This window comes from Penicillium daleae (assembly GCF_028827525.1).
Source record: "Penicillium daleae strain IBT 16125 chromosome Unknown utg000008l_segment0_segment0, whole genome shotgun sequence".
NCBI classification, from domain to species: domain Eukaryota; kingdom Fungi; phylum Ascomycota; class Eurotiomycetes; order Eurotiales; family Aspergillaceae; genus Penicillium; species Penicillium daleae.
The window spans coordinates 7,512,992-7,537,538 of record NW_026623156.1 but is presented as its reverse complement, the minus strand read 5'-3'; the positions used below and the strand labels follow the sequence as shown (position 1 = coordinate 7,537,538).

Below are 24,547 nucleotides of genomic sequence, written 5' to 3'. Positions count from 1 at the left end.
CTGCCCGAGTGGCCGCCCACCGCCCGCCACTCGCGATGAGCCCCAAGCTCGTCCTCCTTCATCATCGACAGTAAAGACGGTTACTTTCTGCTCTCTGTGAGCAATTGTGTTGGAAATGGTTAGCTCAGACGAAGTTGCGGTGGCCCCTGCTAACAAGCGTCCCCATTCCGAGGTTGACGCTGCTGACAACGGTGAGTGCAAACCTCCCCGCGCCTTCAAAGCTCCGCAGGACTTTGCGCGCAGTCGACTAACCGCGTATACCAACTTATACAGGCGATGATTCCTCCTCGGACGATGACTTCGGTCCCGCACTGCCCTCTGAGGCAGCCCCAAAGAAGAAACGACGAAAGCTGCCCTTCGAGAAGGTGTACGTCAAGGCACTGCCCGCCTCGCCGCGGTACTCCAAGTCGCTGATGCACAAGGACCAATTGTCCTTTGTCACGGTCACACCATTCACGGACTTTGTGATTACCAGCTCGATAGATGGGGTGGTCAAGTTTTGGAAGAAAATGGCCGACGGCATTGAATTTGTGAAGGAGTTCCGTGCCCATCCAGGCGAGATTCGAAGTGTCAACGTCAGCGCCGATGGCCGCAGTTTTGCGACGGCAGGTGTGGATAAGACGATCAAGATCTTTGATGTTATCACATTTGGTATGATTGTCACCCCTTTTTACTCTCGGGATACCTGCTAATGAAGTGACAGATCTACTGGCCATGTACACACTCGAAATCGTGCCTCGATGTGTCTGCTGGGTGCATCGACGAGGCGCATCTCTACCGTTGCTGGCTGTGACCGATGAGTCTAGCAGCACCTTCCAAGTCTTCGATGGACGTGGCGAAAATCCACAGCCTCTACACACGGTGAAGTCGGTTCACCGCAGCCCGATCGTCTCAATGGCATTCAACAATGCATTTGACTGTGTCGTCTCGGCCGATGAATCGGGTATGATCGAGTATTGGCGGGCAGGAGATGGATCATTTGAAAAGCCGGACAACGTGTTTGAGCTCAAGTCGTCCACCAACTTGTTTGCGTTTAAAAAGGCCAAGTCCACGGCTACTGCGATCACTATTTCCCCCTCTGGCGAACATTTCGCTACGGTGTCTTTCCCTGATCGACAGATCCGCGTGTTCGAATTCGCGACAGGCAAACTTTACCGTACATACGACGAGTCTATCGCAACCATCATGGAAATGCAACAGGCAGGCACTGCCCCCTACCACCTGGAGGAGGTCGAATTGGGGCGCAGGCTGGCAGTCGAACGAGAATTGGAAGGAGAAGCAACTCGGAGCAAAGTCAACGTGTCCTTTGACGAGTCCGGCCACTTCTTGCTCTACGGCTCGTTGTATGGAATCAAATGCATCAACACATATACAAATCGCGTGGTGCGAGTGTATGGCCGAGAAGAGCCATTCCGAGCACTGAATTTGGCTCTGTATCAGGGCCAGCCCCAGCGCAAGGGTGTGGTCACCGTGTCCATGGCCGCCAGCAGTAACCCTCTCCTGCAGGAAGCCGAAGAGCGTGATGCAATTCTTGTTAGCACTGGATTCGCCAAGGTCCGCTTCTACCTGTTCACCAACGAGACTGAAATCTCCAAGGGCAGCCGTGATGTACAGAACGAGAAGCCCACTCAAGTCGCCGGCGCCTTTGATACAGGCCCCACCAAGGCTCAGGAGACTGGGACCGCAGCTGTTCTACACACTACCATGGGAGACATCCACCTCCGCCTATTCCCTACCGCTGCCCCTCGCACGGTGGAGAACTTTGTCACCCATGCCCGGCAAGGATACTACAACAACACGATCTTTCACCGAGTGATCCGCAAGTTCATGATTCAGGGTGGTGACCCTCAAGGCGACGGCACGGGCGGCGAGTCCATCTGGGGCGGGGAGTTTGCGGACGAGTTCTCGAGTTTGCGACATGACAAGCCGTATACCTTGTCGATGGCGAATGCCGGACCCAACACGAACGGAAGTCAATTCTTCATCACGACCGAGAAGACCCCCTGGCTTGACAATAAACATACTGTCTTCGGCCGCGCCGTCCAAGGTCTGGACGTGGTGCACAAGATTGAAAATGTCAAGACACATAAGGAAAAGCCCGAGGTGGACGTGAAGATTGTCAGCATTAGCATCTCTTAACTTGATGGTGATCTGCACAGCGGCCGAGGAATGTACACTACCATTACCATCTATAGTGTTTGTTTTATCCTCTTTCTATACGAGATCACGAGTACCCCAACAGCGAGGTGGCCTTGCATATACCAAGAATTATACTTCTTTCCAAACACACGGATATAAATCCAAATTTCAAACGGGACCAAGCCACGCCACAGAAGTACCGTACCAAGGACCAAATTACGAAACCCGCCCAGCACAAGGGACATTAGACCTCAAGTAAAATTCAACCATAGGTAAACCGATCCTGGATAATAGATATTGAAAGGAGAAAGTCCAAGGCATATGGGGCTTGTCTGCACGAGTCAAGCCGGAATTGACCAAAAAGGAGAGGAGAACCACATACCCTCGCCTCGCATCGGCTTAGAAAAAGATACACCCACACACCGCGAACGCCGAGAAATGCAAGATATGGCCAAAAAATAAAGAGGCAGGCAAAAGAAGCACAACACCTGTACCTGGGGCAGATAGAGACGTTCCACTGCGAACAAGCACAAAATAACTCGCGCGGACACGTCGCACGAGCGACAAATGTCCGAATCATCAACATCAAAGCTCGAAAATATCAAATGAAAAGATCCGGAGATGGCAAGGAGGATAAAGAAGAAAAACAAAACAAAACGAACATCAACGAAAACGAATGCATAAACAATCCAATCATTGCCTCAACGAGACCTGTCGAATCTCAACATCCCCCTCTGAATTCGCCGCCTTGGGTAAACGCGTGCGACTACCCGGCACAGGCGCATTGCCCCGAGTCGCAAGGTCCGTCCGCGAGCTACTCGCGAGAGACTGGGACTGATTAGGGCCCGGGGAGGACGCCCAGGCCGGCGGAGGGGGACTCAAGACCCCCGAATTCGAGTTGGAGATGGGGTTTCCGCCCAGGACGCCGGAACTGGCTGCGCTTCCCCCGTGATACAGGCCCGGGCGCTTGGCGTCGTAGCGACGCTTGAGCCAGACGCCTCCGGCGGCGATGGCGCTGAAGCCGATGGCGAGGACGATGAGCATGATCACCCATTGATAGTGGGTGCTCCACCTGGAAAGCCAGAAGAGTGATTAGTGAGAGGTTAATTCGGGGGAAGTCCAGGCGTGGAGATGTGGGGGAGAGATCTGAGTTTATGCGGAGGGGCTCATCTGAGACATACCAAGACTTATTTTCGTCCGCGGCGGCGGTGTTGCTGGTGCTTTTCACGGCCGTCGCCGAGGCCGTGGACGCCGAAGTCGTAGTGGCCGTGGCGGCGTCGGTGGTGGAGGTGGAGGTGGAGGTACTGTCCGAACTCCCCGTATCCTGGCCATTGGAGTTGCAGTAATTGGTATACCAGGTCGACAGTAGCGATTGATCCGAGGAGGAGCACGAGGAGCATAGACTGCCGGAGGTCTTGAGGGTGGTGAGGAGGGACGACTGGCAGAAGCAGGAGACCCAGGTCGATTGGGTGCCGGACTCGCAACTGGTCTGGGCCTGCGTCAGGATCGTACAGGAGAGACCACACTGGGGGAATGAGGAGGAGGCCGCGGAGGGCAAGATGCTGGCGGCGGAGCTGGTGGAGGCGTAGAGCGAGAGGAAGAGGAGGCCCAGCCAGCGGGCGTGGCCGGCAGAGAAAGTCATGGTTCTGTGATCACGGTCGAGCGATGTCGCGCAGACGGAGAAAAGCGAGCGAAGAAATCGAGAGGGAGGAGATCCCAATTGGAATTGGAAGATTGTGGGCGGGAGTTGAAGCGATAGACAAGTGCAGGGACTCACGGTTGACCGTCCATCCCGGAATTGGACTGAAGAGAGAAAAAGGGGAATCCAACAAAAGAGGGGGAGTGGTGGAAGAGAAAGACGAAGACGAGACGAGGAGGAGATGAAAAGTGGAGAGAAAAGAGAAAGACGAGCGAGAGAGAGAGAGTCGTCCTGTGACAGGGCACCACCACGCGAAAAAGGAAATTTAAGTTAGTGAATTATTATTGACTACTTCCATACTCGGCATGAGATGAGATACGAATTGCTACATGACTAGGCTGCGGGTCACTCATTGAATACTGTATAGTTCACTCGAGGTATGCGGAGACTCCTCATCATATAATCATCTCCTGGGAAAAGGTCCGAAGGTTAATTAGGAAATCATCATCATCATCATCATCATCATCCTCATCGCCATCATCACTCTGGAAATCAAAGTTTAGTCTGACTGGAAGACCCTGGTCTGGGTCTGGGCTGCAGCCGGCCAAAGACTCCACCGGAAGGGACTCTGATGGGACAGTACGACGGTAGATTGTCCAGTTCAGTGGATGGAGTAGCCTCTGGAAAAGGGAGCCCTGCATTCGGTAATTGGGACGAGTTTCTAGAAGAAAGCGAGATGGTAGTTCACCTGAATCTGTAATAAGGAGATTCCCGGTTGCATCGCTTTCTTCGCAGATGATTATATTATTATTATCATTATTATTATCATCATTACACTGCGTTCCGAGCTAACCAGGCCATAAACGAGATTAGCAGTCCGATCCACGCTGGAAACGGTAACGATTGTCCAGTTGGTACCCGACGGACGAATCGTACGGTCCACGGTGGACAGGATACCGAGTCCCCGAAGAGAGTATACTGGGGACGAGAAGTCATCGGGAACTGCTGATTCCCCCCGTACCTGACAGATCTTGGATTCCAATGCCTGATCAGTCAACAAGTTGATCTCATCGCTGAGGTCGTGATGGATCTATCTATCTCCACGAGGGACAGTCCCTTCCTCGTCAAACCCAAACGCGGGCCCCCCGCCGATCCGCCCGACCGTTGCGGTGCCAGGGCGATGATGGAATCCAAGATGTGGCCAGCCGGAAATGCAATTCAATCTCCAGGAGATCCTAATCATGAACTAGATCTACTGACAAGTATATACTCCATACTGTTCGCTGGCTGAATCGTAGGTTTCAACTGTAACTTTACGAAACCAAAAAAAAAAAAAAAAAAAAAAAAAAAAAAAAGACGCAACCCAACCCTACGCGTGGGGGCCTGAAATCCTCTTCTTATAACTGGTACGTACCATAGTAAATCCGAAATGTCACTAGTCCGAACGAGAGTGACATCCCCTCGACCGGATTGGCTCTCTTCGCTCGCCGGGATTTGCCCTGAAATGAAATTCGCGGAAACTCGGTTATGAGACTCGCCTCCAGTCAGAACCTCAGAGCATGAAGCCTGAATTCCACCCCGAACTCACAGTGACATTATTCCACCTGTCCAGTCAATCATCATAATGTTCACGAAGGAATGACTCGCAGACTTGATGGCGTGATCCAGCCCCAAGGGGTACAATCCAGGCACACATCTCCAAGCTTCCTATCCGCCACGTGTGACTCCACGGAAGAGCGTAAACTCAATTGTAGTCATCAGTTGCAGTCGCATAACTAACGAACTAACGTTAAACCTATGACAATATGAGAAGATTGAAGAAACAGGAGTTGGGTAGGCCCAGTAGATACCCCTCGCGTTTATAGGAGGTAGGAGGTTTTAAAGAGTGGCCGACACCCTTTATGCCGCCAAGCAGAAATATATAACGCTGGCCACCCTAGAAAGGAAGACAACGACTCTGCGGGAACCCTCCTACTTACTGGAATGAACGAGCGTATACATATCTTCCGACAGCCACAGCTCAGGTAGTACCTGCGTAGGGGATCAAGAATGAATTGAATCGGACGAATCTAATTTCAACTATGATAAATAACCACTGAGTCCTAAGGCTCTTGACTGTAATCTTCAATGACTCTTCGCGGAGATTTCCAAAGAGGAGGGCATCGCTGACCGAATTCAACTTGCACAAATAATTTATAAATTCCATATACTCCCCTTCGGCCACGATCTTGTAATCTAGCTTTCTGGTGATCATTCTGTTTCAACAGAAAAGAACTCATCATTTCATCCTTGATCTGCTTAACTTCGGAGCGACGTACATGTAGAGGAACGAAGTAAAGCAAACACAATTACGCCCACTCCAGCTATCATCGCACCTCCCGTGGCATAAGCACCGTGGACCCTCTCTTCCTGCCCACCAAAACAGTGAACAAACTAAAATCGGCACCAAAGCCCGACCAACCTGTCCCCAGCTTCGAAGGTGGCCAAGAATAGCCCTGGAGCAGAGAAGCGATCAAGCCTATCATAGATAGGAACCGGCTATTCAAGACGGATAAGCTGCTATATTCGGGTCCGCGGCCGTAAAACGCTGCTATAACGAAAGGGAGCGAGAATTCGAATCCGGGAAAAGGAAATAAGGAAAGGGAAATAGACAATATTTAAGGTGGTTAGATTATAAGTATCTCCCTTCACTTTAGTGTCTTTAGGGTCTCCGTTCAACAGCAGCTTAAAATGTCCATTCATAGAGGCCATTCCATTGGCCATATTCTCTTAGGGACTCTTTCAAATAGGGTCATCACTCGAACCTAGCCGGTTTCGTAGTCCTAGGTATGTCTCTAGCAAAGTAACGTAGAGATATCGCGTTTCAGCAACAACGAGAAGTAGAGATACGCCCGCCGTAACGGCAAACTTGATCGAAGCTATCATTTCAATAGTAGATAGCATAGTACCCAAGATAGGACTATAGGTAAATGTAATACTAAAGCATACGCCTACGAGAGCCATTGCAGAGCCTCGCTATTTCTTATCACTAATATCTCGCGCTATCGCATTATCAAGTTATATATTCTATTCCGTCAACCCACTAATAATGTGACTGGCAAGAAAAGTCCGGAAATACGTAGCGCCAACCCACAGCGAAACACTGAGGATATTTCCAGCGATAGAAAGCAGCATTGTCCGGCGACGGCCATAGGTATCAGAAAATCAACCGATAAATAGTGTAGCTAATACTTACAGAAGAGAGAAGAGCGAGCTAAATGCCCCGCCAAGGAGGATAATGTCGAAGCGGGAGTCGATCGGCTGAGAGAACGAGTCTTTATATACGTTCAAATAGTAGAAGACACCACTCAAGGGACTATTCGGGGATTCATCTTTGGCGCGATAGTAGCCGAGTACTGACGGGAAGAGAGGAAGAATGAAGCTGAAGGATATCTATGGTTTGATGGAGGAATCGACAGTCAGCAATGAGCAAAGCGCGCGGATAGATTGTCTATGTGGAATTACCAAGTCAAGGAGCAGGGAGATGAACAAGGTCGTCAAGATCTACTTCCTGAGGGCCCTATAGGCGGATATATGAGTCAATCACTAGTCGCACTGTTCACGATACCTCTCTCCATCAAGACGCAAGTTCCATGTTGAACAAAGGCACTAACCTCAACAGCCTCGGTAACCATCCCTGAGCTGCATCGTGGCAAGACTTGTTCACTCATTCCCTGATTTGCACTGGCCCCCTCCAAAAGCCACGACAGGTGCGAAGAATTCCAAATCCTGTATTTGACCATTGTTTTCGGATAGCTCTTTTCGGTGGCTGGACGCAGTTGTCTCCCTCTGCAGGAACTATATCTTGGAAATGTAGAAAGTATCTTATGCTTCTGTATTACTGATACCTTACATTTCTACCGATCAGCTACTTTTATGGTTGTGTACGTCTCGTCTAACCAATCGGATTCCGTTCGTCCCGAGCGAGAACGAGATCATGAGACAGCACAAACGAAAGATCTCGATCGCACGGGCCCAATTTGGGTAAGTACATAGGCCATGGTAAACCAGCCAAACTTATAAGCATGCCACGATTCTTAAACGAGCCACAGACGTCCGTGACAGTCAGGGTCTACAAAACTCTCCGGCATTGTCCGTAACGTAAAGAGCAGCTGCGGGCGGTGTCTGGCAGACTCTGGCTAGTAGCTATCCCGATTCGGACTTCCCCAGATTATGACGTATACGGCAGCTCTAGACAAGTGGCTATGTTGGCTGTCCCATTCTGTGGTTACAGTAACAGGTACCTTCCTTGCGAGTCTTCTAGGATACCATGGAAAAGCCAACCGTTGAGGGGAATCGAATCCATGGTCCACAAGCTAAAGCCAGACTGTATTACGATGAAGAACTCAATTAGAGATTGAAAAGTACTACAGGGAACGGCACTTCAACAATAACGTTCATAGGTGAAAGAGAATAGAGAAAGAAAAATCACCCGTAAATTCATTGTCCTCGAATTAGACATATAGAATAGAATATAATTGACACCATCATGTTCTCACCAACTCATCACTATAAATCTCGTCCTCCGCCCCATGACACACACCCTCGAAGAAACGATTTTACAAAGCGAGGAAAGCCACGAGCGCTACAAACACACCGGCAAGCCCAGGAACGGTGTGGGGGGCTGCGTTGACGGTAGCACTGGCCGAGGACGCAGAGGACGCACTCGAGGCAGTCCCTGAAGCACTCCCAGACATAGTCGCAGAGCCGGAGGGTATACGACCCTCCCCATCGGCGAGAGTGGCGTTGGCAACAAGAGGCTGGGGCATGGAGGGTTGAGCAGCGCAGGTAGCGTTATCAGCCAGCGGGCAAGAATCGTTAGTACAAACGCTCTGGTACTGGGGACCCTGAGCCTTGATGACGGTGGTCTTAGGAGCGCAGCGGTAGTTGAAGAGGGAGCCCAGAGCCTGGCCGGCGGCCTCGATATCCGACTGGGCGACTCCGAAGGAGGCAGCGGAAAGGGCGACTTGCTCGATGAAGAAGCCCATCTGGAATGGGTCGAGGGCCATGAACCTTTGAGGCGTGGGTTAGATGAAATCTTCATTGTGGGAGTTGGTCGTTTAGGATCAACTTACTTGTGAACCTCATACATGCTCGCATCTCCAGCGTAAGCTGGGAAACCGGTCATGCCAACCCCAGAGCAGCCGAGAAGGCTACCGAAGAACTCGTAGAGGTGAGTCAGGAGCTTGCTGTTTTGATCGTTAGCATTGAAGGTCCATTCATTCGATGATCGACGAGAGGCATTTACTATTGGTTAGAGGTCGTATCATCGGCGGGCATGTTCTTCATCAGAGGAGCAGCACCTCCACCGTCCAGGAAGTTCTTAGCAACACCCATATTGCCACCGTCGTTGGTAGAAGCAAGACCGCCATCGAAGTAGGGGACCAGGTTGACCTTGGTATTGTTGTACGTGCCATTGGGGTTCAGAATACCCGGAACCATGATACCCACGTTAGGCTGGGTGTAGTTACCGATGACGGCGGTGTTGACCAACAGAGTCAGGAGAGTGTACTGGTTGGTGGCATTGTTCTGCTTCAGCAAGGCAGTGGTGTAATAGTCACAGATGGACTGGTTGGCAGGACGTTGAGCAACAGCAGTGCCGGCGGCAGCAACCGCAAGAAGAACAGCGTTGAAGCGCATTATGAGAACTGAAAATATGGTGACTTCTTATAATGAGAGCTACTAGTTTCAAAACGTTTCTTGGGAACGTATGGACTTAAGTAGGGAGGCCAACCGAGACACGAACCCCCGGCCCCTGGAACTAGGGCCCTAGATATTCCCAATAGCTAACAGACTACTAGGAGGAATCATCTGTAGTAATTATTGGACATTCGAAGCCTGAACTGCCCAAGCGAGACCTTATCAACCACTCGCGATTCCTGGAGAAGCATCCAAGTGTGTAGGATATAGTTCGTAATGTAAAGTACGGTATGAAACGTGTCCATGCAATCAAATACAGTCAAATACCACCAACCAATACCAGGAACCTATTTCCAACCGCAATCCAAAGCGATTGACTTGGTCCTTCTTTACTGCAGCCAAAACCTTCACACTCTACCGGCCAATCAAAAAGGGCCGATTTCAATATCATCGATCGATTCTTCTTTGAATATCGTCATTTCCGACTTAGGGATGCGTTTTAGGTTACATGACATGGCAATTCTCCGGATCTATCTCGAGAGCAGTGCGTTTAACTCCGTGGAACGAATACGACTAGGCATACAAATCCAGACCCTGCTCTAGCTGCTCTATGATATGGTCGAAGGAGATGCGGGAGGGGATCAGCGTATGGCTTTGTAGCACCACAGATTCCTCAGGTTGGGCAGCCTAGGCAGTTGGCCTGGCTAGCAGTAGCCCTGGACAACCTTGCTAGACCTGCGTACGGGAATGAGTACCGAGAATAATAATTGAAATCATGAAAAAAGTGGATAATTGCTTCAATGATCGCAGATATGAATTGACCGTGTCGTGACGAGAACCGGGGGAAGTCTCCACAGGGCCAATCACCGCCACAGCCACAGCCACGGCCACCTCGCCGACACTACTCTTCGAGACACAAGCAGCACAACCCCCACGTCGCTATCACCCAGCGCCAGCTCTAGCTCAATGCCACCCTCACGCCAACTCCTCCCTCTCCTCAGCTCATTAGGCAGTTCTCGATGGGCTCTCACGCGTACACTCCGTAGCGACAACCCGCTTGACCTAAACGGCGAATTGCGCGGCACCGCAACCTTCACCCCGCTCCCCAACACAGCCGACCGCGACTGGCTATATAGTGAAGAGGGCGAGATTCCCACATCGGTCAGCGGAGGCGCTGCACAGGCCGGATTGCGCTGGACCAAGAAATATATCTGGCGCGACGGTGATGCGGGGCGCATTAGCGTGTGGTTCGTCAAGGTGGCTCCGGGACCTGAAGAGGCGGACTACCTCTTTCACAACTTTGATTTCGCCGATGCGACGGTGAAGCCCGAGGGTTCTGGAGGGGAAGAGGAGAGTGCAAAGGATAAGGGAGAGGGCGAGGCCGAGTTGATCACTCCCCCAACACCTCCCTCGATCGCTACGCCGGATACCGAGACGGCTGTTCTCATGGCTCGGGGGAATCACCTATGCATCAATGATATGTATCGCACTGCCTATGCGTTCCGGATCCAGCCGGAAACGGGGGAGTTGTTGAGTTGGGCTAGTCGACATGTCGTTCGGGGCCCGAAGAAGAACCAGGACATTATCAATAGCTACGAGAGGGCGGTTTGAGCTGGGGAGACGAGAATGACACCGTCTGGATGGGAAGCAAGCTGCATGTCACGTCAGCTACCATTGGAACCGTCGCGTCATTGATCATCCTCCCTCTTGCTTTCTGCTTCTCTCTGCTTCAACATCCTGCATTTCAGCCCATTATATACACGCATTATGATACCACAATATACCACGTCCAGTCATCACGTCCCCGCTCATTCTGTCTATATAACCGTAATGTCCCTGGAAAGCCATCACAGCGTGTACATGAAATCCGGGCGTTTATCACCCAGCAACTCAATCTGACTGTGATCCAACCCTTCGATCCATTGATCACGCTCTCCGCGACGGCGCTTGCCGTTCTCGCGACGCAGCAGCAGATACTGCACGACCGAGCCACCAAAGAGGAACAAGACCAAATAGCCCATCACCACCCCATGGCCGGGTAAGTAACGGGGCTTGTCCTTGTCGCGATAGATATTGGACGAGACAATTCCGTTGAGATTACCCCATCCGATAATAAAGCCGAGGGATACACCGCGCTTATAGACACCTGGAAGAGAGATGAAGTGTGAGATGCTGCACCGGAATAGGACGATTCATGCACGACATACCCTCAATATTGTTACTGGACCAAGAGATGGTGTTTGCAATGGCTGGGTAGATGCCCATGGCGCCGAGGAAAACGCCGGCATACCGCGCGCCCGCGGATTTGCAGCCCAATAGCATAGCGAATCCAATCATTCCGAGGAAGGAAACACCAATGTTGCAGAGTCCACGCTGGCGGGTGCGATCTGCAATGAATCCGATGGTAACGGTCAGGATGGCAGCAGCAGCGTATGGCGGGACACTCAGAAGCTGAGCGCGGATTGAGCTGAAGCCTGTTGGAGCACCGAGGGTCAGTATAACACGTCTCATCAAATCGTTTCCACTCGGAGATGTTGTGTTTCATACCCTGGATAAAAGTCAGTTCTCAATCCGGTACATCATGATCCTCGCGTCACTTACTAGTTCGTTGATGATTGTCGGCACGAACAGCGAGAACGCATAGAGCGATCCATCAGCACCCATATAGACGATAGCTCCAGTCCAAGTCTTCCAGTCCTTGACACTGGCCCAGAAATACGACATCTTGAACTCCTCATGTTCCGCACTAGACTGCTGGTCGGCCGCAAGCCGGCGCAACACTCGCGTGCGATCTGCTGGTGACAAGAACGTTGCCTGGTCGGGGAAATCATACACAAACCAGAAGGAAGCAAACCCGATCACGATCGTGACCAGTCCCTCCAGAATGAAGATCCAGGCCCAACCTTTCTTTCCACCGACACCATCCATCTCCGAGATGGCAGCAGCAAGCAAGCCACCGAAGGATCCGGCCAGCGCAGCAGCAGAGAAGAAGATGGCCATTCGCACACCGAATTCGGAGCGCTTATACCAGCATGAGAGGAAGTAGCCGACGCCGGGGAAAAGACCGGCTTCGCTGAGGCCCAGGAACCAGCGAACGGCCAGGAGGCCGGAGTAGTTATTGACAAGACCCATGCAGGTCATGCAGATACCCTATAGGCAGTGAACCGAATTAGTGATATGAAGATCCACTTATACAGGAATCAAGTTATCATACCCAAGCCAGCATAATCGATGGAATGAAGATACTCGGCCGCAGTCGCTTGAGCAAAACATTGGTTAAGGGCTCAAAGACGGAGTACGAAACGAAGAAGATGGTCAGCGTGGCATTGTACTGATTAGCGGTCATGCCTAGATCCGTCGCGAGACCGTCAATTTTGGCATTGCCGATGTTTGTACTAAAAGGAGACAAAACGATTTAGTCGTAGTCGGGGATCCAGGGAGTTTTAGTCGAGAGGTACATACCGATCGAGGAAGGAGACGAGATAGAGTAGACTCAACCATGGCACGAGGCGTATATCGAGTTTCCAGAGGAGCTTGCGGTCCTATCAGGGACGAAATGATAGAGTCAGTAACTGTCGCGCTCGACGGGATGAAATGCAGGAATGCCTGCTTGTTGGATCGGACGTGCATACAATCTCCGCCCTCTCCTCCTCGCTCAACCCAGCATCGGGATCCTCAAAGCCCGTAAACTTATCCGGCACCCTAGAGCTGAGATCCTTCTCGGTATCCGAGATGCTAGCTGTAGCGGGTTTCTCATCTGTCGTGGCCGCCATCGTCGTTGCTAAGCGTGTCTCGATAACAAGGGATGAGAATCTCCAGCTGCAGCTACACAAACTAGAAAAGAGAACCCCCCGAGTCGCAGCAGTCTAAATAAACAGAGAGCGGGGTCTCGCACTTTGAAGCGAGCTTATAAATCTGCAAGTTATTTGTGCAGGGACGAGCTGCTTTGAGCCAATGGAGTCGCACATTGGGCATCTTGGAAGACAGGGGGGTGAAGATAACGCGGGGACGGGACACGAGCTGTTCAATCACCGACCATTCTCCCTGACTGGATGGCAATATCCCCGAGGATCAGCATCGTGAACTGCGCAATTGGGATACGATCGCCGTGGGGGGAAGATGCGGAGATGGGGTCGGGGTTGAGGGATCCACTTGCCGGAGTTTAGGGGGTTGTAACCACTGGTGTTGATGTATACTTCGGCTCCCAGATCTAGAAAAATTGTAGTGTATACCAGGATACATAGCAGATGTGTGCTGTTCTCGCAATTGGCTAGGAGAAGTGCACAGATGAGACGAGAAGAGCCAATTGGATGGAGGAAGCGTTTATAATATAGAACTTGGCAACTCGGTTATTACAAGCAGGAGCGAGCAAGTGAAGCAAGTCAAGCCCAAGGAGGTTGACTGCGGGGGATGTCTGGGGAGAGTTCTGCATGGATTCTTCTATTGTAGATGTGCTCTACAGTAGTTGGAGAGGAGAGACAATGTGGTCGCACGTCAGCAAGGGACGTTGTTATAGCATAGATACTCCAAGGTTCGCTCGACTAAAAGACAAAAAGACCAAATATGGCGAAACTTAATGTCCCATAATGCATAGGATCGGTATACAATAAGTAGCGCAGTCAAAATAGACGAGGCACTCCAATGTAAAGGAAGGAGGGTGGGTAGACGGTGGAGACTAAATATAAATGGACTTGGAGCCAGGTGGAGAACCCCAATAATGGTCTGGGTGCGCTGCTTAAACACGGATAAGAGTACATATGACACACTAGGGCGACCTAATTTCAGACTATAGGCTAATGACCCCATAAATCTTCTTCTGTGGTGGCCCCATCATGAGCAAGACAAAGTAGAGCAATAAGAGACGGACGCCTAGACGGCCAACGGAAGGCACAGAGTACAGCCTTGCAGGTTAAGTGATCAACGAGGCACACCTTTTATCCTAGTCTTTGCCTTCTGTTCACTAACCCAAGTCTCCATGTCAGATGTGACCTGCAATAGAAAATCAGACTTTCTTCTTAGAAAGTGCTTACTACCTCCTTTAAATGTGACGTCGATCATGATTGCAGCATCTGGTCAATGATGGCAAATCGGAAATTCACAAAATAGATTTGATCTGAAGTTTATCGTGAAAAGAATGGTAATACATATGTACAAAATGAGAACAGTCGCACTTGACGCCGACGCCTCCTTCTTTGCTAGATACACCCATCCCAATTAATTCGTATGTAGCTCTCCAGCCTCCGACTTGTTCTCAGGCTTAGCTTGCTCAACACCCAATCCATTCACACTGAAAGCCTTGATAACGTTCTCTCGATCATGAGAGATGGTCTGTTGCAGGGGTGGCCAGAAGTACTGAGCCATGGCTTCCTTCACGGCACCAGTAATCATTTCCTTAAATGGCCAAAAATGAGAGATGAATTCGCCCGAGCACTCATCATCGTCGTTGGGATAGCGATTTGCCTCTGTGCACGACAGGATCTGGATTTCCTCGCGGTAGTCGTACCGCAGGTACTCATTAATGACGGCCTGTTCATGAGTGTGTTTCAATTTCCAGACACCGCAGCCTGCGTAGCGGGTCTCATCGGGACATGTCATCCAAGCGTCGAAGAATTCATCGCTCCCTGGGGTGTAGTGGGCGATAATAACGCCGGTGTTCAGGTTCGGGTACAGCCCTTTGCCGTTGAGGAATTTCTTGGGGTCCTCGGCCAAGGCTATGGTGGCATTGCCGGAAATATCCCAGTAATTGAGGAGCCACTCGAGAGGCAGATGAGGGTGCATGATGATGGCGTCGCCGTCCAGGAAGAAGACATATTCGTATTGCTTGATGGCCTGGAGCATCGCGGGGACCTTGTTCCAGGTTCCGTGGAGACTGGGGTCATCGGGGAGTTGCGCAATTTGGTAGTCGTATCCGTGAAGCTTTGCTGTGGAGAGGTCAGTCGTCGTAGACAACCAGAGTTGATAGATGTGTTTACCAAACAGATAGTGGTTCAGTCGGCCAAGAGTCAGGCCTTGCAAATCGTCGGTGGTGGGCGTGCCATCATCTAGAAGACCACCGGGGCCACTGATATTGCGACTCTCAACATCCAAGATGAGGATCTTGTTTCCCAAAGGCTTGGTGAACTTTGGAGCCTTCTTTGGAAGTTCATAGACCTTTCCCTTGTGACTGGTGAATTTCTGCGCCGTAACCGAAGTAATGTGGGGCTGAATAAGCCCGAGAATACCGGGAGGCAAGTCATATTCCGTTTTTGAAGATTGGGACGAAGATGGATATTTCGTTGTTGGTTTAGAGAAATTCGAGGTTTGCGAGTGATCGCCATGCGGGGAATCGAGATCATCGCTATTCAGCCCTGTCAACATAGTCCTTTGTTTCTACCCGAGATGGGAGGTTCTTACGCGGAGGTTGTCGATGCGATGCCACTCATGGACAGGGAAGGCCCACCATATAACAATAAGAGCAGAATACTCGTTATCGTCAGACCTACTGCGATATAGTAGACTTTCCTCCGAGGCCACAAGGCCATGTAGGAAGGTGATTGCATTGTGAATGAATGGACAGGTGAAACAAACCACCCAAAAAGCAAGCGATGGACGAGAAAAACACAAATGATCGAGAAGATGAGAAAGATCTCAGGGGGGAACCAGCGACGCCTTATCTTTTGAGGGTCCGACTTATTTCTTACGCGAAGCGGACTTGGGTAACTAACTAACGAAGCACCGAGTACACCACCTGCGAGCTTGAGACCGTAAGACAAATACTGTGACCCCCAATAATACATCCTGGTGGGGGGCCTCGACTGGGTTGGGGGTCTTTTAAGCCTCCTATTTTTAGTGGTCGATTTTGACGCCTTCCATAAATGAATGAATGAAATGGACCCTCTGGAAAATCTCGTATCGCCGGAGTGGAGCAGAAAACCGCCACAACTGGTCAACCAGAGCAATTGGTTCGACCGACTCATTCAACTCACCAGCAGTTATAAATTACCACGAACGCTAGGCTTTTGCAAGCGGGGGCTGTGCCCATTCGGGAAGCTCGACGGCGCCCACTAGGTAAATCCTCCTTGTTGAATTTCAACTTTAATGTTAGGCTCGTGTACGGCCGTGAAATGCGTCTTCCCCCCATGAGTGTTTTAAAAGTAGTCAATCATGCCACGAGTCTCGCTTTACAGTACAGTGGTGTTCCATAAGTCTTCGTCAACCTAGTGATGACATAATATTCCGCAGGCCAAATAATCTTACTGCTTTCTGCATTACTTACCCAAATTTCATGATTCCAAGGAGAGAGATAGAGATCAATGCTAGAATTTGAATGAATTTCATTATAAACAAAACTAAAGTCTCTTTTATGACAAGTTATAGACTAGTCAAGCTTACACTGAAAGCGGAAGACTAGGCGGTAGGACGAGGGTGGAGGAAGACTTGTGGAACACCACTGTATATGCTTTGATGTTGTACTGATGCCCGGGTATAAGGGGGGGCGGTGGGGGGAGGTGTTCACTCTTCACCAAATCTAGCGAAGCTTGACGACCTTTCGATTCGGCAACGTGGTTGGTGGTTATGCCGGCGACGTTGCGGGCTTCACATCGGCTCAAATCCTGGCGGCACATCTCGAGACACAGCACATTCCTTCGGGTGTGATGGGACTGGTCGACCTTTTTGGAACGGGCAATTAGGCCAGCCACGATACTGAGACATTTGGACCAGTATGGAGAAGTGAAAGTGATGAGTGTGGTGTCCGAGAGCCGCTAATGATCTACGCTAATCCCGAAACATGTCTCTTGGCAACCTGTGCGCCTTGGAAATAATTTAGTGCTGCCGGCCGTACCGAGAATTGGACCCTGAACGGCCATCCACAGCCCCAAGGCAAGTCGATAGCCAGACATTATTATTCTTTGTATTCTTTCTATCATGTTCATGACTGAGAATAAAATAGAGATCGACTGCTGCCGAGCGGGTAAGCAGGTCAAAAGAGGCAGGATCAAGATGCACGAGCGCGATCTTACGTCAGCCGCCAGAGGACTGATAAGAGGAGGCTATGGACAGAGTATGTTAAGTTTGGTATTTTTCCAGGCTGAACGAACGGCCCCAAACGATGCCACGCTTGCTTCCGCTTATGCCTAATCGGGTAAATCTAGTCCCCTTCTCAACAATCCAGCCGTCCATGATCTGTCCAGAGTCAGGCTAATTAAATGGGGTCTGGAAATTTCGATAGATCCTGCAATTGTGTGACTACCGTATTGACCTATGCATATCCCATATTTGGGGGACAACTGTTCATCTAAATAGTTGGCTGGATCTCTGTACGGAGTACAGCCCTTGGCTCGTTGTTGGGGCCGTTCAGTACAGTAGTCGAGGGCAAATGCCAGAGATTTCGGCTCTTCGCCCCGATCCATGTACATACAGTACATACTAGACCCACGCCCCACTTGGAAGCTTTGTTCATCCATAGGACCTTGAACCGCTCATGTTGGCTGTGTCGGGCTGTGCTGGCTTACAGTGGACAGACGCTGTCTCAGCCCCGAACCAGGTCGACGAATACGGTATTTTTCTTTTACGCACGATGCTTCTCTAGACTAGATCATTACCATAGCTCGTTATGCTGAAAGTGTCATAATAATACATACTAAACTCTGACATCGACCATAAGACACTGAAAACGCCCCTGACTTTTTTCTTCCTATTCCTTTCCGAGTTCTGCATCACTTGGCTCTGGTTGATGCGTCCATTCCTTTGAATAAAAAATCATTTGGTCATCATTCCGCTATCACGACTCTCTCATCATACAGTACGCACAGCTCATCAAAATATGAGTTATTCAAAGCAGGAAGATGAAGAAGTGGGCATGAAGCTGCTTAGCGAGTCATCTCCTCGACCCTCAATGTCTTCCACGGCCGTAGATGACCTGGAAGCCAATCACAAGGAGGCCGTCAGTGACACTCCTGTAGAACTGGAGTACCAGACACCTACTGGTGTTAAATATGCTTGGCTGGGCGCCCTTTTGGTGTTTGGAATGCTGTTAACAGTCCATAACAAGTTCATCCTTCAAACGGTAGATACCCTGCTATGTATCTGGCTGACCCTTCAATATCAACGTGAAAGCTAACGCGATACAGTTCCCATGTCCTTGGCTCTTAACTGGCATACACAGTACATTCTCCGGACTAGGGACATTCCTCCTCCTAAAACTCGGTTACTTCAAATTATCGAAACTCTCCCAGCGCGATCACTTGGTCTTGGTCGCCTACTCGGTGCTCTTCAGCGTCAATATTTTCTTTTCCAATTATTCGCTGTCCCTCGTCAGCCTTGCATTCTTCCAAATCGTCCGGAATACATCACCAATCTTCACCGTTCTTCTCGAACGCCTTTTCTTCGCGCGCTCCTACCAATTAGCCACTTATATCGCCCTGGTGCCCATTGTTCTGGGTGCCGCTCTTACTGCATCTGGAGACTTCCAGTTTACCGTTTTCGGCTCGATTATTTCAATCATCGGCGTTCTTCTGGGTGTTGTAAAGGTATGTAGAGCCTGTGATTGTTTTCCGTGATTCCTTGTAGATTGGTCTAACGAATCGATAATCAAGATCATTGTCACCAACCGTCTCATGACCGGGTCACTCGCCCTCCCCTCATTGGAACTAATTTACCGAATGTCAATCTACGCCGCTATTCAAACAATAATAATCGGATTATACGCCGGCGAACTTTCCAACCTGGAACCATCCGCACTCTGGCGTACCGACGCCAGCGACGAATCGGCACCACTAATTACGTCCACCGTGGCATCGCTGCTAGGAAACGGAATATTAGCCCTCCTACTGAACATTTCATCATTCCAGGCAAACAAAGTGGCCGGCTCTCTTGCTATCACGGTCTGGGGAAATGTGCGGCAGACTCTGACTTTGATTCTTGGCATTTTGTTCATGGGAGATTTCAACTTGAACCTGCAAACTGGGGCAGGGATAGTTCTTGTGGTGATTGGCTGCGCGTTCTATAGTAAAACGGAGCTGGACTCCAAAAAGGAAACTAAAAGCTAGTCATTTCACTCGGAGACAGCCTCGGGCCGCCATAGGTTGGTGGCGTGTGAATGATCATTGACTACGTTTATACATGTGCTAATTTCCCTTATGACCTATAAGAACAAGAGTGAATAGTTATATGGCAATGGCAATAATCGTGCGTCTAGTCCAAGCCGCCTTGTCCGGAGGATCTATCTACTGAGGTATATATATACCTTTGACGTGACATTCTAATCAAGCGTCCTGCAGTCAGACAGCCTCGATCTTTTCTCGAGCCGCATCTTGCTGCTCAGCAATGACATCGGCGGGAATGCGGTCTGGTGTCGTGTTCACGAGCATGGTCATTGGCCCCAGAGCTAGAGCGAGTAATCCAAAGGTGACGCAGCTAGTACACCGGTCAGTATAGTGTCCTTGCCAAACATATCGAGCAATCGAGGCTACTTACAAGCCAACCAATGGGTTGCTAGTAGTCTGAGTATTCATTCCATAAGCAATGGCCTGACCAACTGCCTCGATAGACCTGAATGCCGCGCCATTCCGAACATTTTCTAGACCTCCAGTTAGTCTACAGTAATTTTCGTTGCGTATGCCAGGGTCAAATATTAGAGAAACTCACCCTGAGCATTGTTTGCAAACGATGAAATGAGCCAGTACATGTATGACTGGGACAATGGCCCTGTTGTCTGTACGAAGAAGTAGGGCAGGAAGGATGACGGGTAAAGTCCATCTTCCCAATCGATATGGCCGGGGTTATGGTGGTCGAATTTCGTCTGCATAATGATCGACCATATATAAACGCCCACATTAAGGACCACCACGGTGTACAGCCCAACTTGGGCACGACGGCGCTGGCTGAGATGCTTCATGTCAAGAATAAAACCGAGACCAAAGCAGCCGACGCTAGTATCAAGTGAAATCAGCCAATAGATTCGACAGGGGGTTAGGGGTGATAAGGGAAAGCCTACATGCAGAAGAAAGGCGAGATAAGGGATGAAAGAGCGCGTGCCCGGACGGAGAAGTAAGTCCCCAAGTAGGTTGACCATGTACCGCTGTAATATTGATCAGCTCTTGGTCCATGATTATTTAGTCACATGGAGTTTCGAAAGAGACCAACCCGTAGAAGAATGACCACAGTGCCCACAGTGCAGAGAACATGACAAGTTTTGAAGTCATGGTCTTCACGATGCGCCGGAGTTCCATCTTGGTAGAGAGAGTCTCCGCGGTGACAATCTTTGTGCCGTCGGATCTGACGACTCGTTCGAACGGGGCGATAAGCAAAGCAAATGGCAACCTATAGAGTCAGCCGACATATTCTTGTATGAATTTTAAGTTCTTGGTCCATCGGGTATTGACTCACGCAATGCACTCAATGATGACAAAGGCAAGGTAAGTATCTGGAGTTACACCACCATCGGCTCCTTTGACATGATTCTTAGATAGACTACACGAATCGAGGTTGTTAGTCAAGATCTATTGACTATGCGTGCCCCGGTTCCAAAGTGGGAGACCTACTTGATAGCACCTCCAACCAACTGCCCCAGATTGCGCGACACGATCCACAGGGCCAGATACTTTCCACGAGCACCAGATGGGGCCAAAGTCATAATGGCTCCTGCCTCAGCGACATACCAGCATGCTGTTCCAATGCCGCTGATCGCGCCACTGAAGATAAGATACTGCAAAATCATAGCAATAGTCAGACATTTTCAGCTGTTCCCAGATGGTGAACTTTCACCAGACTTCCTAAACCCACCCATTGGTTTCCGAATTTGCTGTTGCAGTAGTATGCCGAACCTTGAATTGGGAATGTAGCCGCGCCAATGACGAGCGCCCACTTGACCCCAATCTTGTTCACTATAGGACCACCGAAGAAGCAGACTGCAGGTGGCATTGCTTTGTTAGTGGGCTTTGATCCAAGAACCTTGATCTAGTGCGTGACGTACAGATAGCAAGCATTGCATATGTAATCGCAGTCGTAATATTTGAGACTCGAGGCGTAGCGAGCCCACCACCGCCCAGACCTAATAATGCATTAGTTGTCGATTCAGGCACTCATTTCGTCACCGGCATATCTTACCAGTAATAGCATCAGACATGGCAGGACCACAGAAGGCTTGGACACTCAAGAGCATCATCTGTGTCAAGCTGTGCTGCCACACTCTCTTCCACAAGGGAACAGTTGCTCGATAATGCTCCATATCGACACCATGGGCAATATCAGTGACATTGGTTGGCAAGGGTTGAAGGGAGCCCTCTTGAGCCTCATGGGGAAGGAGATCTTTGGGTTTCAAGTCCACCATAGCAAAGGAAAATGTAGTTCGCACGACCTCTGGAGCAAAGAAAAGACTCACGGAGCATGTCGCCTGGGGAGTTGTTTATATACACCTGCGAGATCCGATCCGGACGTCCATGTCCATCCTCTCGGAGTATCCCTGGGCACAACCACGCTAAGCTTATCTCCAGAGTCTCGTGTTCAATTGGGTGGAGCAAGAGAGGAGGTTCCCCACGTTCTCCAAATTCCCCTCCTCATGAGTGTTAGTTACTATGAGGACGATGGAGACCTGACCAGGGTCAATTCAACCCGACGTTGAAATTGAAAGAAGGTCCAGGCGGAAATCGTACGCCAATGCCGGGATCAAGGCGCCACGTCTTGGATGATAACCGGGAAGGACTAGTTGTAGATCCGAATCAGCCTGAATTAACCGACAAGCTCGTCGATTTCGATCGCATGTCTCCAGAGTCGTGGGTGACCAGCGGGTCGATTCCCCGCGTTCCCAGAGCTCGATATGTTCATATTAACGCGTTATCGAGTATTGTCGGGTTCTTCTGTGGGTTCTCGACTCTCTGGAGGAGTCACTCAAGGCTCACAGAAGGTCCAAGCGAAACCGTTCAACGGGCTCAGCATTAGCGTCGCGCTGATCCGCCATTCTCGGCAAGACGTGGGGACATTCACACCAATCGCAATCGCCGGCAGTCACGGCCATTTGTTCGGCCTTTTGAAATGCATTGGACGTTGATATGACTCTTTGCCATCTGTATGGGGTATCGAGAGCGGAATCTTGCGACGTTGGAAGGTCAAACCTGGCATATCGGCTTGTCAGAGTGCTGATTAGAAGAATGGATGACTGCTTTCCAGACCTGCTCCACTGACGACTCCAAGACCTCACATGACGAGGCTCTCCGAATGGTCTCGTCAACCGAACCAATTCAAGTTCAGCCGAACTCCCTCCGTCCTTCGTAGCTATTCTCTCCAACACCTACCGATTCCCACTGTCCTCTGACAGCGAACTCCTTCCAAGTATATCCCGGACACTCAGCATTCCCAATTAGGGTCAATTGCAACAAGATGGCCACCCTCCGTGCGAGTACCAAGGTCATCGTTGTCGGAGGTGGTGGTACAATGGGCTCTTCCACTGCACTGCACCTGATTCGCTCCGGCTATGCTCCTTCCAACATCACTGTCCTGGATGTGTATCCCATTCCATCCGCGCAGTCGGCGGGACATGACCTTAACAAGATCATGAGCATTCGCCTGCGTAATGGCCCAGACCTGCAATTGTCCCTCGAGGCACTGGATATGTGGAAGGATGACCCTTTGTTCAAACCATTCTTTCATCAAGTCGGCATGGTGAGTCGAGGAATCTGGATACTTCTTAGCAATGACTGTATGATAATCTTTTGTTTACTACCTGTATAGATCGACTGCTCCTCATCAGAAGATGGAATTGCCAGTCTTCGACGAAAACACAGGTCACTCATTGATGCGAATATCGGGCTTGAGAAGACGAACATCTGGCTGGATAGCGAGGAAGAGATCTTGGCAAAAGCACCTCAATTTACCAGAGAGCAGGTCAAGGTAAATTTCAACCCCAGCATACAGAGTGTGAGAGTTAGCTCGTTAACCATTGATAAATAGGGATGGAAAGGGCTGTTTTGCGGCGATGGGGGCTGGCTAGCTGCAGCCAAGGCGATCAAGGCGATTGGAGAATTTCTACGTCAACAAGGAGTCAATTTTGCATTTGGCGAGTAGGTAGCGAAACGGACCAGAGTCTGAAGTGTCTGAGACGTTTGCTATACTAACATGAGACATAGTGCAGGAAAGTTCAAACGCCCGCTATTCGCAGCAGATGGGGTTACCTGCGTCGGTGTGGAGACCGCGGATGGGACACAATATTTCGCCGACAAATTAGTGTTAGCCGCGGGTGCTTGGAGTCCAACATTGATCGATTTAGAAGGCCAATGTGTCTCAAAGGTAATTGTGAATCTGCCTGCCAGATGAAATCGTGTACTCTCATGAATTTCTACTTAATTTATCCATCTACTCAGGCCTGGGTGTTTGCCCATATCCAGCTCACGCCCCAAGAAGCAGCAGAATACAAGAATGCACCTGTTGTGTATGATGGTGAATATGGATTCTTCTTCGAGCCCAATGAGTCAGTCATTCTGCAACCCTCGCATCCAATCGCAGGATTATTGCTAATATTGGTTTCCCCAGACATGGAGTGATCAAAGTCTGCGACGAATTCCCCGGGTTTTCTCGCTTCAAAGAGCTTCAACCTTACGGAGCTAGTTCTCCAAAGATGATCTCTGTTCCACGATCCCACTCCCAATATCCCACAGACACTTATCCCGATGCCTCTGAAAAGACGATTCGAAAAGCCATAGCAAGATTCCTTCCCCGATTCACAAACAAGGAGCTGTTCAACCGCAGCATGTGCTGGTGCACAGATACCGCCGATGCCAACTTGTTGATCTGTGAACACCCGCGATGGAAGAACTTGATCTTGGCCACCGGGGACAGTGGGTGAGTATCTCATCCATGATATGTGAGCCCAGTAATGCAATACGAACACAATCTTGCTGACCTGTTGTTCCAACAGCCATAGTTTCAAGCTCCTCCCAAACATTGGCAAGCACATCGTCGAGTTGCTTGAAGACACACTCGCACAAGACCTGGCGGAGGAGTGGAGATGGAGACCTGGAGGTGATGCGCTCAAATCCCGAAGAGCTGCTCCCGCAAAGGATCTTGTAGACATGCCTGGATGGAACCATGATGCCAAGCTATGATCACATACTAGCC

General features: G+C 50.1%; 10 protein-coding genes across 10 annotated transcripts; 4 read left to right on the top strand and 6 right to left on the bottom strand.

The window, feature by feature from the left end:
• Positions 1–115: 115 nt before the first annotated feature.
• Positions 116–2,139, top strand: N7458_011215 (WD40 repeat domain-containing peptidylprolyl isomerase; the record flags this gene model as incomplete). Its single annotated transcript, XM_056914597.1, has 3 exons — positions 116–191; positions 274–651; positions 704–2,139. 3 exons carry the CDS (start codon positions 116–118, stop codon positions 2,137–2,139), a joined length of 1,890 nt encoding a protein of 629 aa, XP_056763446.1.
• Positions 2,140–2,832: 693 nt separating this feature from the next.
• N7458_011214 (uncharacterized protein) lies at positions 2,833–3,781 on the bottom strand (the record flags this gene model as incomplete). Its single annotated transcript, XM_056914596.1, has 2 exons — positions 2,833–3,211; positions 3,321–3,781. The coding sequence occupies 2 exons, from the start codon at positions 3,779–3,781 to the stop codon at positions 2,833–2,835; spliced, it is 840 nt and encodes a 279-aa protein (XP_056763445.1).
• A 452-nt stretch (positions 3,782–4,233) lies between these two features.
• N7458_011213 (uncharacterized protein) lies at positions 4,234–4,479 on the bottom strand (the record flags this gene model as incomplete). Its single annotated transcript, XM_056914595.1, has 1 exon — positions 4,234–4,479. The coding sequence occupies one exon, from the start codon at positions 4,477–4,479 to the stop codon at positions 4,234–4,236; it is 246 nt and encodes an 81-aa protein (XP_056763444.1).
• Positions 4,480–8,376: 3,897 nt separating this feature from the next.
• N7458_011212 (uncharacterized protein) lies at positions 8,377–9,457 on the bottom strand (the record flags this gene model as incomplete). Its single annotated transcript, XM_056914594.1, has 3 exons — positions 8,377–8,830; positions 8,893–9,006; positions 9,066–9,457. The coding sequence occupies 3 exons, from the start codon at positions 9,455–9,457 to the stop codon at positions 8,377–8,379; spliced, it is 960 nt and encodes a 319-aa protein (XP_056763443.1).
• Positions 9,458–10,423: 966 nt separating this feature from the next.
• Positions 10,424–11,068, top strand: N7458_011211 (uncharacterized protein; the record flags this gene model as incomplete). Its single annotated transcript, XM_056914593.1, has 1 exon — positions 10,424–11,068. The coding sequence occupies one exon, from the start codon at positions 10,424–10,426 to the stop codon at positions 11,066–11,068; it is 645 nt and encodes a 214-aa protein (XP_056763442.1).
• A 236-nt stretch (positions 11,069–11,304) lies between these two features.
• Positions 11,305–13,230, bottom strand: N7458_011210 (allantoate permease family MFS transporter; the record flags this gene model as incomplete). The annotated part of the gene is made up of 6 exons (XM_056914592.1): positions 11,305–11,603; positions 11,665–11,931; positions 12,055–12,607; positions 12,672–12,852; positions 12,920–12,999; positions 13,090–13,230. The coding sequence occupies 6 exons, from the start codon at positions 13,228–13,230 to the stop codon at positions 11,305–11,307; spliced, it is 1,521 nt and encodes a 506-aa protein (XP_056763441.1).
• A 1,441-nt stretch (positions 13,231–14,671) lies between these two features.
• N7458_011209 (glycosyltransferase family 34 protein) lies at positions 14,672–15,879 on the bottom strand (the record flags this gene model as incomplete). The annotated part of the gene is made up of 3 exons (XM_056914591.1): positions 14,672–15,378; positions 15,430–15,794; positions 15,851–15,879. 3 exons carry the CDS (start codon positions 15,877–15,879, stop codon positions 14,672–14,674), a joined length of 1,101 nt encoding a protein of 366 aa, XP_056763440.1.
• A 2,381-nt stretch (positions 15,880–18,260) lies between these two features.
• Positions 18,261–19,485, top strand: N7458_011208 (Drug/metabolite transporter; the record flags this gene model as incomplete). The annotated part of the gene is made up of 3 exons (XM_056914590.1): positions 18,261–18,503; positions 18,568–18,966; positions 19,033–19,485. The coding sequence occupies 3 exons, from the start codon at positions 18,261–18,263 to the stop codon at positions 19,483–19,485; spliced, it is 1,095 nt and encodes a 364-aa protein (XP_056763439.1).
• Positions 19,486–19,716: 231 nt separating this feature from the next.
• N7458_011207 (major facilitator superfamily domain-containing protein) lies at positions 19,717–21,767 on the bottom strand (the record flags this gene model as incomplete). The annotated part of the gene is made up of 10 exons (XM_056914589.1): positions 19,717–19,852; positions 19,913–20,015; positions 20,084–20,367; positions 20,433–20,516; positions 20,582–20,758; positions 20,825–20,908; positions 20,980–21,143; positions 21,221–21,345; positions 21,411–21,488; positions 21,545–21,767. The coding sequence occupies 10 exons, from the start codon at positions 21,765–21,767 to the stop codon at positions 19,717–19,719; spliced, it is 1,458 nt and encodes a 485-aa protein (XP_056763438.1).
• Positions 21,768–22,813: 1,046 nt separating this feature from the next.
• On the top strand, positions 22,814–24,534 carry N7458_011206 (NAD(P)/FAD-dependent oxidoreductase; the record flags this gene model as incomplete). The annotated part of the gene is made up of 7 exons (XM_056914588.1): positions 22,814–23,095; positions 23,165–23,323; positions 23,384–23,493; positions 23,560–23,719; positions 23,794–23,900; positions 23,963–24,271; positions 24,348–24,534. The coding sequence occupies 7 exons, from the start codon at positions 22,814–22,816 to the stop codon at positions 24,532–24,534; spliced, it is 1,314 nt and encodes a 437-aa protein (XP_056763437.1).
• Positions 24,535–24,547: the final 13 nt, after the last annotated feature.